The sequence below is a fragment of the Equus caballus genome, chromosome 28 (assembly GCF_041296265.1).
Source record: "Equus caballus isolate H_3958 breed thoroughbred chromosome 28, TB-T2T, whole genome shotgun sequence".
NCBI lineage: Eukaryota > Metazoa > Chordata > Mammalia > Perissodactyla > Equidae > Equus > Equus caballus.
Window position 1 is genome coordinate 33,012,248 of NC_091711.1, and position 15,760 is coordinate 33,028,007.

A 15,760-nucleotide genomic window follows, 5' to 3' on the forward strand; every position below is an offset into this window, starting at 1 on the left:
ATTTCTTTCATGATATCCTAGATATTTAAATGATTTCTATGAGTTAGAGCTACAGCATGGTTCTGGTGTTGTGGGTTGGAGCATTCCAGCGACTAAAGGGACTGTGCCTTCTCCAAGAGAATCCCACACAGCTGTTATATATTGCAAAAAAGATTCTGGAAGTCCTAAAATGTATGTTTTTGGTGGAATGTGTGGTTCTCGCCTGGATGACCTATGGCAACTTGACTTAGGTAAGCTTAACTTAACTCAGGAATCAGTTATGCTTGATAAAAGGCAAATATAAAAGTTGCTTTGAAAAAAATTTTTGATGACAGTATTTACTGAGTTACACACTTATATTTATGAATAGCACTTGTAGCCAGCCCCAGGGGCAGCCGAGGTGTAACGTGAATGGTTGCTGATCGATCGGGTTGAACAAATAAATGTTTAATTTATGACAGTAACTCTCCTGTGCTCCCTGTAAGTAGGGTCACCATATGTCCTGGCTTGTCTGGGATGGTCTTGGTTTATGCGTAGTCTTCTGTGTAGTTATCAATAGTAACCCCTTTCAGTCTGTAAGGTGTCCCAGTTGGGGATGATCAAATTTATATGGTTATTCTATCTACAGGAAATGTAGCAGTAGTAATGTTATTGCTGGTCAGTGAAAAACCCTTGGGTAGCTCTCTTTAAAGGCATCCTAAGAATAAATGATTAGAGGGTAGATGTGCCTCTCACTTTTGACTATCTTCCATACAATGTGCTCTTACTTAAAATTCCTAATCTGGTCTTAATTCACCTCTCCCTTACAAATACTAACATTCAAGTATAAATAGATTTCTGTGAATTGGCAATTATGTCAGCTGGAAATGTTTATTTTAAGATGAAATTAAGTAATTATTTTGAAATATTTTTGCTTTGCTTTGGTTAAGTCCTTTTTTGTTTTATTTTGTAAGATTCTGCAAGTTGAGGTAATTGGCTGTTATTAGATCAAGTTGCTAATACACTTATTTTTACTTTTAGAAACTATGTCATGGTCAAAACCAGAAACTAAAGGGACAGTGCCACTTCCACGAAGCCTTCACACAGCCAGTGTTATAGGAAACAAGTATGATTTTTTGTTTGTTTTTTGTTTTTACTTTTTTTTTTTTTAAACCAACTTAAGAAAGATACAAGAGTGATGCAACTAGTTTCTTGGAAATAGATTACTAGATTTAATAACATTTGACTGTGCTTACTGAAGCTAACGTAATATGCCTGTGGAAGCTAAAATAGTTAATGTGCCATTTTCTCATCATGCTGCTTCTTGTACTCCTTTATGTTCCTTACAATGCCTTGCACAGAGTAGGTATTACATAAGTGTAAGGCAGTGTTGTCAAACTGATTTGTCCTCCGTCCACAGGTTTGACCTACCTAACTCAGTGTTTCTTTTTACACATTTTTGGTAGTGCCTGATTTGTGCTCAGGTGTATTCTCAGTGTGTATGCTCAATGATTGTACTTTGGGTGGAGTTATGATTAGAATACAGACTCTGTAATCAGATTGCCTGAATTCAAGTCTCAGTTTCAGTACTTGTCCTGGATGACCTGGGGCAAGGAATCTTAATCTGTTTGTACCTCAATTTCCTCAAGTATACAATGTGGATAATGGTGAAACCTGCTTCACCAGGTTGTCATAAGGATTAAAAGGACTAACACATACCAGATGCTTAGAATAGCATCTAGTACATAGAGAACACTCCATAAAGGTTAGCTATTACTGTCTTCTGTGCAGCACTGGGCCAGGATTAGGAGTACTGTTTAAATAGAATTGAACTGTTGACTTGTGTAGGGACTTTACCTTAAAAGTAATGTTTTAGGAAACAACTAGTTGTAATTTAGAACCTTATTAGTTCTTTTTAAAAAATAACCGTAAACAAAATCTAGTAAGATACATGTTTTTTCCAACAGCAGAACACTTTTATAAAATTTGGTTTTCCATTGGAACTCTAATATATAAAATAGATTAAAAGTAGGGCTTCTCTGGTTGGCATGAGGTCACCTGGGCCATAAACTCTGCCTGGTGAGCCTTTCTCCTTCAGCAGCCATTAGGCATGTCTCAGGAACGCCTAGGGCCCTGGGGAACATAGTTTAAAATTTTTTATTGGAGTGATATCAGTGACCAAAGTTATATGAAACTTAATCCTCTTTGGTTACTATATGTATGCAATTCTCAATTTGATTTTGGATGTCATAGATCATTTGAATTATCTTTCTGACTGAGGTACCCTTAGTATATTACATATAATATTGATTTTCACATCTGTTGTAATTGAAATACTCCCCACTTTAACTTGCCAGCGAGAAATTATTTTGATTCTGTGTTGCTTCATAAAATTGTAAAATCTTGAAAGAAGTGCACTTTATTCATTATCTTATTCCTATTATCTATTTCTGAAAGTGATAAGTGAATGAATAGTCCTGAGGCTTTGGGTTAACAAGTAAGAAATTTAAGTGTATTCTTAGCAATTTAAATCTAAAAAGTGAAAGCTTTAGGGAAAAAATCAACTACTTTATATTTTCTTTTTTGTTGTTTAGGATGTACATTTTTGGTGGATGGGTTCCACATAAGGGGGAAAATATTGAGACTTCACCTCATGATTGTGAATGGAGATGTACCAGTTCATTTTCTTACCTAAATCTCGGTGAGTCTTTTAAGACTTATTATTGAAATAAAATTTATTAATAAAAATTTTTGTTATTTTGTTGTTTAAGAACAATAGATTAGTTATAGATATTTCGCGTATCTTTAGATACAGCAGAGTGGACCACCCTAGTATCAGATTCTCAGGAAGATAAAAAAAATTCAAGACCGAGACCAAGAGCTGGACACTGTGCTGTTGCAATTGGCACTCGATTGTATTTTTGGAGTGGAAGAGATGGCTACAAAAAAGCATTGAATAGCCAAGTTTGCTGCAAGGATCTTTGGTATCTTGATACTGGTAGGTAAGAGTATTTAACAAGTGCAATTATTCCGTTAGGTAAATACTCGAATGATGTCTGTCTTTTGAGACTTAGTGTAAATGTCACTGCCTCTCTTTCCATAATTAAAAATGAATGAAAGAAATAATATATGTCAATACTTTCCACTCCGGGGGAGTTTCTTAATTTCCCTCTCCTTGAGTGTAGACTGGATTTAGTGACTCCATTCCAAAGAACAGAGTATAGAAAGGGGAAAATAGTAGCTTTACACTGGAGAAACCTGGCAAATGCCACCTTAATCAAGTAATCAAGGTTAATATCACTAGTGACAAGCTATGTTGAAATCTTTTATCCCCGCCTCCCATATCATGTGGTAAGAAGAAACTTCCCCTCTATGGTACTCTTCCCTCAAATCCATAACCCCTCTCTGTGAGAATTCAGACAAACCCAAACTGAGGGACATTCTAGACATTCTACAGAATATGGGAACAGTACTCTTCAAAAGTTTCAAAGTGGTGAAAAACAAGGAAAGACTGAGGAATAGTCACAAATTGGAGGAGACTAAGGAAACATGATGACTAAATGCAAGGGGGTACCCTAGATTGGATCCTGGAACAAAAGCGACATTAACTGACAAACTAGTGGAGTGAAATCTGAGTAGTCTGTAGTTTGGTTAATAGTATTACTCCAATGTTAATTTCTTAGTTTTAACAAATGTGTTAGCGTTAAGGGAAACTGAGTAAAGGTAAATGGGAACTCTTTGCAATTTTTCTATAAATCTAAAATTATTCCAAAATAAAAAGATTTTTTTAAAAAGTATTATAACACCAAAAAATATTAAAATATGGAACTCATCCATGTTTCCATAAATATTTATTGGTTGACATCTGTGAAACAGCAGTTGCTCCAAATGCTGAGAATATAGCAGTGAACAAGACTGATAATATCCCTGCTGTCAAAGAACTTATATCCTAAGAGAGTGTGAGGGCAAGAGGATAACGGGCAATAATCAACCAAATTAACAAAATAAGTCCACTTTCTGGTAAGCATGGATAGACAGTAAGATAGAACACTGAGATAGTGAGAGGAGGTACTGGGAATGGCCGGGGGTGGCTCCTTCAGAATGGGTAGTCAGAAAAGGATGAGATGGCATTTGGGATGTAATCCGCGTGGTGAGAAGACGCCATCCATGTACAAACACTGCAGGAAGAGTGAACAGCAGGTAGAAGGGCCCTGAGATAGGAATACGTGGCATGTTTGGGAGTAGATTTGAGTGGAGTAACAGAGGAGAGGGTAGAAATGGAGGTTAGAGAGATGACCATGGGACAGCTCATGTAGGGCTTGAACATCACGGTAGAGCTTAAATTGTTTTAAAAGCACAATGCTAAGTTATTTATGATTGAAGGAGAGACATGTCATGATCTGATGTACATTTTGGAATGGTCGCTGCAGTTATGACAACAGGAAATTGTAAGGGCAAGTGTGCACACAGGGAGACAAGTTAGGAGGCTTGTGCAGTAGTCAGAGGTCTTAGACTACAGCGGTGACAGTGGAGACGGGGAGGAATGGGTAAATTCGGGATGTATTTTGGAGTTCTTGTTGACAGAACTGGCTAATGAATTAGGTGCAGCAGATGACAGAAAGAGGAATGGAGGATGAGGTTTTTAGCTTGAATAATTTGGTGGTATTTCCATTTACTGAGATGGGGAAGACTGAGAAGAAAACAGGCTTGTGGAGAAAATTAAGAGTGCCATTTAGACCATGTCAAGTTTGAGTTAAGGAGATCAAGTAGGCAGTTGAGTGAATGAAGAAGTCCGGAGGCCAGTAGAGAAATCAGATCTGGAGATGTAATATGTGTTGTTATATGGGAAAAGCAGATTACAAAATATACTTATGACTTCCAGTTTTTTGAGTTTTGTTTTGTTTTGGGGAGGAAGATTGGCCCTGAGCTAGCTTCTGTTGCCAGTCTTCCTCTGTTTGCTTGAGGAAGATTGTCCCTGAGCTAACATCTGTGCCAGTCTTCCTCTATTTTGTATGTGCGATGCCGTCACAGCATGGCTTGACGAGCCATGTGTAGGTCCTTCCCTGGGATCCAAACCCACAAACCCCAAAAACCCTTTGGTCTGCCAAAGTGGAGCACACAACCACTACGCCACCCAGCCAGCCCCTCCAGTTTTTTTTTTAAGTGTATAAACAGAAAAATCTGGAGGGGTACACTGTGTACCAAAGTATTATCTAAAAGGAGAGAGTATACATTTCTTAAAAGTTTTTCTCCCTATCTGTATTTTCTACAGTAGCATGCATTGCTTTTGTAATGTAAAAACAGTTTAATTTTAAAATTAAGATAATTGAAAAAATAATAAATGGAACAACTAAGAAACTAAATGCTTTCTGTGGAAGAAGCACATAATAGCAAGTAGGAAAGAAATACAGAAAATTCACCTTACTGATTCATCTTTGAAACTGAGAATTATTAACTGAAGTCCAAGGATAAGCTTCGGTCTCTGAGATTGAAAGAAAAATCGATGTGTATAAATTTTTCTTGGTAGCAAGTATGTCACTTTAAGCAGATTCTCTAAGGGATCTGTGACTTTTAAAAGGTTAAAAATCATTAGCTCTGAATGGTCAGTTTTTCCATAAACCTTTCCAAAAAAGGCTTTAGTCACCAATGTCTATCTAAAAGTAATCATGGCCACAATCATAAGGGCAAAATTTAGATTTTGCTGTTCAACTTGGTAGGTTGGCATCAATTTGGGAGGGAGAAGGAGGGGATAATGAGGGCTCTTCATCTTGCCTTTTTTCACTTTTATTAAACTTTGTACATTTAGTAACATTTAAAAGAGTAATATAAGTCCATAAGGTTTTTTATGAAAAGTAGCAGCAGTTTTTTGCTCCTACCTTCCTCCCATTTCCCTTGCTTCACCAGCATCTTCTTTCAGCTCTGTTAAACAATTCTTTTGGTATTTACTTTCATATCTCCATATAATGTGAATATGTTGTCGCTTTGATTTTTTTCAGCTTAGGCATAATATGCTCACTTTCTACTATGGAAGTTAAGGATTTATCACTTCTTCCCACCATTCCTTACCTCGCTCCTATGCACCTTTTCTACCCCTATTCTCTCAGTATGATTACACATAATGTTGTTAGATAAGTATTCAGTATTACATTATGACTATATAATTCACGTTACATTATGACTATATAAACACTATTCACAGGTGAGCCATGTAGAATATTTTGCATACCTTCCTTGCACACTTTTTTTATTTGCTATGGATTAATAATTGTCACTTTTGTTTGTTTGGTTTAAATTTGTATGTATTTACCACCAATTCCATCCATACGCTCTACTGGTTGTTTAAATCTTCTCTCATATGGTTAGATGCATCAGATGTTCTGTCAGATTTCATCGTCTTGAAGAAATTTCTCCTGCTCCAATCTGGGATGTTGCCCTCCACAAATCTAGCACAGCTGTCATCTTGGAGTCTCCCTTCATCATCTTCCGGGGGATATCTTTTGCCTCTCACCTGTGCTGGATTCCCTATTTCCTGAATCCCATATTTTTCCCTTTCTTGGTTTACTTCCTCATTTTTTGTGGAACACATCCCAGGGAAATGGTGCATAGGTGATAAATTTATTTTGAGATCTTGCATTCTTTCAAAATATGTTCCATCTTCCTTCCCACTTAGTTGAAAGTTTGCATGGGAGTCATTGCCCTTCAGAATTTTGAAAGCATTGTTATATTGTATTCAAGCTTATGGTGTTTTTGTTGAGAAAACCAAACCACTTCTGATTTTTGGTCCTCTTAGATGTGACTGTCCCCCTCACCCCTCATAGATTTTCGGATTTTTTTCTTTGTCCCCTCTGTTCTTAAATTTCATGATAATGTGCCTGTTGTGTGTCTATTTTTAATCCATTGTGTTGAGTACTCAGTGGGCCCTTTCAGTCTGGAAACTCATGTTCTTCAGTTCTGGGAATTTTCTTGATTTATTTCATTGATTAGCACCCTTACATTTTCTCTATTCTCTCTTCATGTAACTTCTACTATGTGGGTGGTGTACCTCCTGGACTTGTGTTCTTCTCTGCTTTTGTTCAGGTGTGGGTTGCCTTACTTTGAGAAACATAAGTAAACTGGATTGTGAATAGGATATCGGAGGAATTTACATGTAATTCAACTATTACATGAATAGTTGAAGGAACTAGGCTTAATCATCCTCTAAAACAGGGTCTTCATATTTTTTCTGTAAAGGCCCAGATAGTAAATATTTTAGGCTTTGTGTGCCGTATGGTCCCTGTTATGATTATTCAACTCTGCTATTGTAGCATGAAAGCAGTCATAGACAATATATGAACAAATGAGCATAACTGTGTTTCATTAAAACTTTATTTACAAAAACAGGCACAGACTAGATCTGGCTCATGAGCCGTAGTTTGCTGAACCCTACTCTAAAAGATACAAAGAGATAGACATTAGACTTGTTCTATAAGGATTAAATTATAGCTTACAGATTTTAACTCACTAGAAGAATAAATTTTCTTGTATAACCATTGAAAGATGGAATATACAGTTTAGGAATTGTGAGTTCTCTGATTTGATAGGTAAACAAAAAGAGGACAAGGATATTGTGGAAATAATCTCAGGTCCTTTTTTCCAATTCTAAGAGTCCATGCTTATTATTTATTTTGGAAATGTTGGTAATATTTTATACCAAAGTAACTACCTTTTTTGGGAAGTGTAAGTTTTGATAAGAGGGTATTAACTTCGAAGAAGTTATATTTTTCCAAAATATCATGTCCAAATCATCTTTGCTAACATTAACAGTATTTCAAACATGTGTGCCGTTGGCTAAAATTGGCTTTTAAATATATAAAAACTTATGAGGAAGGTAAAATGATGCAGCTATAACTGTATAATACTTGGTTTTCCCCCCACTTCTAGGATTAAACATCTTTTCTGAATCTGATGACTCAGATAGCTTGGAATTACATTGCAGATTTATTTGTATAAGGAATTAAATAAATAAATAGAATCAGAAACCCAGACTATTTTCATTTGACCTCCTGTAGTATGTTTATCTGAGCAAATTTTCTCCCTCTTGGTAAACCAATGAAATACTCATTGGTGACGTTTTCAGAGCTCCAGGTCCACAAAAACTGTATAGGCAAACTCTTGATACATTTGAAACTTACATGTATAATATCCATATTGTTCTTTAGAGAAACCACCAGCACCATCACAAGTACAACTGATCAAAGCCACTACCAACTCATTTCATGTCAAATGGGATGAAGTGCCTACAGTTGAGGGCTATCTTTTGCAGTTAAATACGGACTTGCCATACCAAGCTACATCATCAGATTCTTCAGCAGCACCAAACATGCAAGGTAACATAATTTTCATGCTCAAAGGATGCATGGTCATATGCTTTTTAAAAAAGATGCTGCAGAAAAGCCTACGATTAGACCTGGTCCAAGAAATTTTATGTTTCCTGCCTGGTAAATCAAATATGTTGTGTTTCAACTCCGAAACTTGACTGTCTTACTATTCTGATGTAGTAGAACACGCAGACATGTGGGGTGGAATGCTTTTTCTGCAGTCCGTTTCAATGTACTCTCTTAATTTGACATGCTGCTTGACTTTAGGAGATGGTTTTAATTAGCTTTCAAAAATATTTCAGCTTTTTTCAAAAATATTTTTAACTAACAGGCACTTGGAAAGTAAAAGCTGATTTAATCTTACATGTTCTTCCAGAAAGGATTTCAGTAAACTTTTAAGCAAACTATTAAGAAAATAGATAAACTTTGATAAAGATACTACTTCTTTAAACTTTAATATGTAACTTCTAAAAGTATTTTATTGTAATACATTTTATTGAAGCTAATTTAGAGCATATCAGTCTGAACCTTCTCATTTCTACAGGAGTCAGGATGGACCCTCACAGACAAGGCAGTAATAGCATCGTTCCTAACAGTGTAAGTTTAAAAAATTATGATGGTAAAGGACTATTTATGGTTATGGTCCCAATTTTTATTAATATTTTTAGCATATTGCCTTATAACAGGGCTTCTCAACCCTGGCTGCACATCAGAATCACCTCTGAGATTAAAAACAAACACAGATTCCCAAGCCTTTCCCCAGATCTAGTGAATCGGAATCTTTATCGTGATACCCAGGTAGCTCTGTTTTTTAAAGAAAGGTCCATAGATCATTGTGACAGTAGCCTGAGTTAACCTCTGGCCAAGAGAATCTAGCCTCATTACACATAGCATCAGAGGTTAATCCTTTCTAATTTATATTACAGTGTCTTGAAATCTATATTTTGACATTTCTAAACATCATACACACATTCGTTTTAAATTTCTAAAGATATGCTCCAAATATGTATATGAAATATGTTCCTTATTATGTATTTTGTTTACCAAAGAATATGAGTTGCTGAGTTTTGAGCACCTTTGTTTTGAAGTTATTTCTTGTTTATGAAGTGCTTCACAGTATGTACTTGTGAAGACTGATGAAAAAGTTAGTAGGATTTAAACTGTTTTTATCTGACAAACTGCTATCTACATCCACAGTAGACTCTTTTCAAGGGACATGATGTAGGTATAGGCTCACATGTTCTGAATATGACTGAGGATCAGTAATGAGCATAAAAGGCTGTTGTCAGGAAGGGTATGTAACAAGTAAAGCCCATACAGTTGCTTATGAGTAGCTTGTGTTAATAGACGTATATATACACACACATATATGTTATATGTTGAATATATACATTTTATATATATACACATATAAATATATATATATATCTGTCTTGCAAATTTAGATGGTACTACAAGGTTTCTAATGAAGAGCAGTAGTTTCGTAATCTGTCCCTCCCTGCTCTTGATTCCGCCTCTCTAGAAACAACTACCTTCAACTATTTTAGCTTTCTTCTAGTATTTACCTTTGTGCTTTTAAATAAAATCCTTATGCTGCTACTTCATGACTTTCTAGTTTTGGATCAGTTGTCTTCAATAATGGAAGATGAAGGTTGACGATCTCTTAAGATACTGACATTTCCTCCCCTTCCCCTTCCCACGTCCTTTAGATATTTTTAGTTGAATCCTTATTTGATGTTTACGTTATGATGATAACATGTAGTATGCTGTGAGTATTATTCCTTTTTCATGTAGCTTTTTGTTTTTCCTGGGATTGTTAACTCCCTCACTTTTTCATTTGCTTAGTTTTCTCCTTGCTTGTCATTTATTCATACTCGAATTCTCCAACAAAATTATCAAACTTTTCTCAAAATATTCAAACAACGTATAAGGTAGTTCCCCCTGCCCTCCCCACCCCCCGCTGCACAGCTGTCATCTTAGATCTTTCCTTTGTTTCATAGTAGGATTTTCTTTTATCTTTTTCCTGTGTTAGAACCCATGTTTCTTGATCTCATTTCTTTCTCTTTTTTGATGTTTTCTCGTTTTGTTGTACATTCCCTCCAGTGGTTTCCTGAGAAAGGGTTTATGAAAGGTAAACTTTTTGAGATCTTGCTTATCTGAAAATGCCTTTTGTCTATTCACATTTGATCGGTAGTTTGGCTGGGTTATAGAATTCCGTGCTGGAAACTTTTTCCTCAGAAATTTAAAGGCATTAGCATTCACTGTTGCTGTTAAGAAGTCTGATGCCACTTAGATTCCTGATCATTTGTATGTGACCTAATTTTTTTCTTTTTATCCCCAAAATTCTGAAATTTCAACAATGATGTGCCTTGGAGTGTATGTCTTCATTCATTGTGCTCTGCACTAAGTGGACCCCATCATTCTGGAAATTCATAGCTTTCATTACTGATTATTTCTTCCCTCCATTTTCTCTCTCTTATTTTTTAGACTCCTGTTAATTGAATGATGGTCCTCTTGAACTAATCTTCTGATTTTACTTTTTTTTTTTTGAGTAAGATTAGCCCAGAGGTTATATCTGCTGCCAATTCTCCTCTTTTTGCTTGAGGAAGATAGGCCCTGAGCTAACATCCGTGCCCATCTTCCTCTATTTTATATGTGGGACGCCTACCACAGCATGGCTTGATAAGCGATGCGTAGGTCTATGCCCGGGATCCAAACCGGCGAACCCTGGGCTGCTGAAGCAGAACACACAAACTTAACCACCACGCCACTGGGCCACCTCCTGATTTTACTTTTTATTTCCTATTATCTGTCTATTCTGCTTTTGAAAAATTTTATTTATATTATAAATCTTCTATCCCATTTTTAAATATTTTCAGCCACATATTTAATTTCTAAAACATTTATTCTTTATTTCTTTTGTAGCATCTTATTCTTGCTTCATAAATATATCATCTTCCCTTATCTCTTTAAAAATTATGCTTTTTTTAAAATTTGGAGTTGTATTCTGCTCTCAGCAATATTTCTTTTTTTCAAGTTCCTTTTTTAAAAATTTTCTTTGGTCTCAGACTTTCCTGTTAGAGGCTGTCATCAAATGTCTGGTGATGCTTGCCTGTCCTTTCATGTTTAAAGTGAGGCATTAAAAAGGAGCTTGTCAGATGTCTTAGTCCATCCAGGCTGCTGTAACAAAATACCACAGACTGGGTGGCTTTTAAGCAACAGAAATTTACTTCTCATACTTCTGGAGGCTGGAAGTCTGAGATCAGGGTGCCAGCATGGTCAAGTTCTAGTGAGACCACTCTTCCAGGTTGCAGATTGCTGACTTCTCATTATATCGCCACTTGGTGCAAGGGGCAAGGGAGCTTTCTTGGGCCATTTTTGATAAGGGTACTAATCACCAGCCAAAGGCCCTACCTCCTAACACCATCACCTTGGGGATTAAATTTCAACATATGAATTTGTGGGGGACGCAAACATTCAGACCATAGCAGAAGGGCTATGCGTATGGGCATGGCTTGTTGATTAGTGTACCTTAATGAGGGTGATTGGGTGGGGACCCACAAGTATCAGTATCTGTGGGTCTTTTCTCTTGGACCAGTGAGTTTCCCCTGAGAATTCTCCAGCCTCTTGCCTAAGGGTTGGTTATAAGCCTGGCTGTTAGTATTCTCAGAGCTTAGTGAGGGAGTGTGGGGGTGAATAGTCTCTCTGTTCAGCATGCAGACTTTCTCTTAATCTGCATTTTCAGAATGGGTGCCTCTCCTCCACCCACACCTGAAGGACACTGCACCACAGTCCAGAGCCTCACATTTCAGCCTTTCTACCTATTTTCCATCTTTGATTAGAATGAGGGAGAGGAATTTGTTTGGCTTTGTGTACTGGAAGAGCCGAGCTGGGGCGAAAGCCACTTTTTACACAGTCTTGCGTATGGTGAGCGTTTACTTGCACTCTGCACCTCCGGCTCCAAAGAATCTGATGTCTCCAGTCCCAAGCCTTTCTGGACTCTGGCACAAATGGTTTGCCTCTTAGTGACTTTCTGCCTGCAGACTCTTAGCTTTCAGCTTTTTCTGCTTTATATCTTCTTACCTACTGTTGTCTCTTCTCTCATTCTCTTTTTCCTTATAAGTTATACCTTTATACTTTTGTTTATTCCTTTACGATCATTTGAGTTGTATTTTTGGAGCAATCTCCTGAAACATGTATTTAATCTGCTATGTTTAACCAAAAACTCAGGGTTTATTTATTCTCATTTGACCAGTTCTAGTTAGACTGGATATCTGATACTGCTCTTTTTAAGCAAAGAGCACATTAGAGACAGTATAACATGGTCAAATTCTAGTTCTGCTACTTACTGTTTACCTAACTGTGGGTGTATTATTTGAGATCTCTGAGTCTCATTTTTTCATCTGTAAGCTGGGGTCGTATTATCCAACTTATAGAATTCTTCTGAAGATTAAATGAAATACAGATTTTATTAATATGTAGCACAGTGCCTGTCACATAGTGTAATGCTCCCTAATAGTTGAAGCTGTCATCATCATTTATTAACAGTAGCACTATCAGCATCAGTTAGAAGTACAGAGCATGTTATGGACAAGTATCCGTAGAGCCATGAGAGATTATAATTGACAATATCGTTATAATTGACAATAAAGGTGGAGACAGAAAAGTAACAAAAAATAGGTACCTAAAAAGGAGCAACAATATTGGGGTATTTGAATGAAGCCAAATCCCTTTTATGGCTCAGTAGACCTATAGGTATTACTGTATAATAACTGAACTGAATATCTGAATGTGAACATTGATGACTTGAATTATCAAAAAATTTAAATGTGTTCGTTGTGGTGTATCTAAGAAGACAAAGAAAAATGTAATTAGGAAGATTCCTTCTAAAATGTTTAATAGTAAAGAATAGTTATATGTATTTGTATTAAATCTTGATATCTCTATGGAAAATTCAGTCATACAGAATAATTTATTTGCTTGAAGGTTTCATATAAATGAGATTTTGCTTTTAGGAGTCATCAGATCTTTAGTATACATGTCTGACCTTGTTAAGAAGATTTGACCAGAATGTTAAACTCAATAGCTTTGATAGTCTCCTATGCTACATACATTTTTACTTGAATACCAACTACCACTTATAAAAATGTAGATTTTTTCCCTCAAAATATACCCTCCCTTTCCCCTTCAGAACTGGCCTTTTGAGAATGGAGATTAAGTAAAAAGAAATTGTTTTCTTAAACTATTGTAAAATGTAAAGAATAATTCTATACAAATTAAGAATATAATTTAAACTGTTTTATATTTTGATAAACTTATTTTAAGAAGCATTTAAATTGTAAATTATTTTGCATTTTAAGTTGTAAATTATTTTTTTATATGTATTTCTCTTCGAACATTGCTTGTTACAAAAACTATTTTATTTCTTACAGATCAATGATACAATGCACAGTGCGAAAACTGAACATGCAGCTATGAAAGGAACTTCCGTGAAAAACAAACTGGATCTCAAAGCATCAGCTGATTCTAATGCCATTTTACATTCATCTTTGGCAACTAATGCTTCTAATCATAATAGTTGTGTGGTGGATATGATAAGGAAAACTGAAGGTATATGATGGTATTTTAAACAAAGCTGAAGTTTTTTATAATAATAGTGGGGAATTTTAGAGTCTTGCAAAAGTAATTGTTATATGGTCTTGGTCCATTTTCAAAATAATAATATACCTACCATATTGACCGTAGGTAGAGTGATGTCAAGACACCAAGCAAGCACTTACCCGAATAGTAATAATTTGTTATAAGCTGTGGAATCTAAATGAGGCAAGCTCTTATGTGACGTTTGAGATTGGCTAGTGTGTCAGTGTCACTGTCTCATTGTTCTATTTTCCTAGATTTATTTTGGGCAGGGATTTTTATCTATCTTGTTCACCTTTATTTCCCCAGCATCCAGATCCTGCCTGATAAATAGTCATCACTTAGTAAACATTTGTTTAGCAAGTAATTGAATTATCCTCAGAAAGATAATCTATTTATGAGAACTGTTGATTAGCCCATTGCATTCATGGGATAGCTTGTAATTTGGTGATCCTTATGCTTAAAGTAAGTTATTTGACTATTCTCATGTCATTTGAGATATACAATGCCTCTGATTTCAGTATCTAAGTTATTAATCTCATTCTGATATATCCCTGACATAGGAACATGTAGCTTTATTTTTAACTTGGAAAAAGTCATGACAGATGATGTAAATCTAATTCCTCTTCAATGATTCAAACTTAACCAGATGAACTGTTCTTTTTATTTCCATTTTTTATGAATCCATGGTAGAAAAATATTCAAGGAAAATAACTTCATATAATTTTTCTCATTTCATTACTTGTGGAAGAGGAAAGCACTTTTTAAATTAATTTGCTGATGTAAGGGAATCATTTGGTCAAAATTATAAAAGCTTGGTCCTGGACCTCAGTTTAAGTTCTTTACTATAGTGGTTTGCCATGTCTGTCTTTTAAAAAAGTTTATGCTCTTGAAAACAAATATGAGCTTTGAGATTTCTGAACCTTAATACACTCTAAATCCTACATTGTAAGGCAGTCTAGATAAAATTAACACTAGGCAAGTGGGAAAACCAGAGTGGTTGCACGGTGACAGATTCTGGCACACCATGGACATTTAAATGTGTGAATGAGTGGCTCCCCAGTCTCAGGTCACTGAGAGGAGGCTGGGCTTTGTCTCTGCAGGTTGTCGTAGCTGGTATGTTTCAGAAGGGGAAGAGCAACATGATTAGCTTTTCTTTTCTTTTCTTTTGGAAAGGACACTCTAGCCTCACCATCAGTAAGAACTATAGTAGGAAATGATTGGGAGATGTGTTAGAGGGTCCTTTTAGGACTCTAAGAAAGGTATAGAGACTAAAGCAGTAGGTGGGTTGGAGAGGAGAGAATGCATCATTTCAGAGACTTTTTTGTGTGTGTGAGGAAGATTGGCCCTGAGCTAACATCCATTGCAGTCTTCCTCTCTTTTGTATGTGGGATGCCACCACAGCATGGCTTGATAAGTAATGTGCAGGTCCACATCCAGGATCCGAACCTGCAAATCCCAGGCTGCTGAAGCAGAGTGTGGAAACTTAATCACTGCACCACTGTGCCAGCCCCCAGAGACTTTTAGATAGTAACATCTATTAGACTTGGAAATTGGTTGGATATGGGAAATAAAAATCAGTTGAACTTGACTCCCAGTTTTTGGGGTTAGACATTTGATAGATAATGATACTCATCATCAAGATAGAAAATATAGGAGGAAGAACAGATTTGGGAAAAAGATGGGTTCAACTTTGAACTTATTGTTTTTGAGGCACTTGAGGAACATATGGTAAAGGTTTCTTTTTTTTTTTCTTTTTTTTTTTTTTGAGGAAGCTTAGCCCTGAGCTAACTGCTGCCAATCCTCCT

The 15,760-nt window shown here is 36.1% G+C and overlaps 1 protein-coding gene across 2 annotated transcripts in view; it reads left to right on the plus strand.

Annotated features, from left to right (window-relative positions):
• Positions 1 to 15,760, plus strand: part of HCFC2 (host cell factor C2) — a 58,240-nt gene that overhangs the window by 14,351 nt on the left and 28,129 nt on the right. For both annotated transcript variants that reach the window (XM_023631486.2, XM_023631485.2), the window contains exons 4-10: positions 22 to 230; positions 1,000 to 1,084; positions 2,553 to 2,659; positions 2,768 to 2,956; positions 8,157 to 8,324; positions 8,860 to 8,912; positions 13,748 to 13,925. In XM_023631486.2, the coding sequence (XP_023487254.1) occupies positions 22 to 230; positions 1,000 to 1,084; positions 2,553 to 2,659; positions 2,768 to 2,956; positions 8,157 to 8,324; positions 8,860 to 8,912; positions 13,748 to 13,925 (989 nt within the window). The remainder of the gene's footprint in view (positions 1 to 21; positions 231 to 999; positions 1,085 to 2,552; positions 2,660 to 2,767; positions 2,957 to 8,156; positions 8,325 to 8,859; positions 8,913 to 13,747; positions 13,926 to 15,760) is intronic.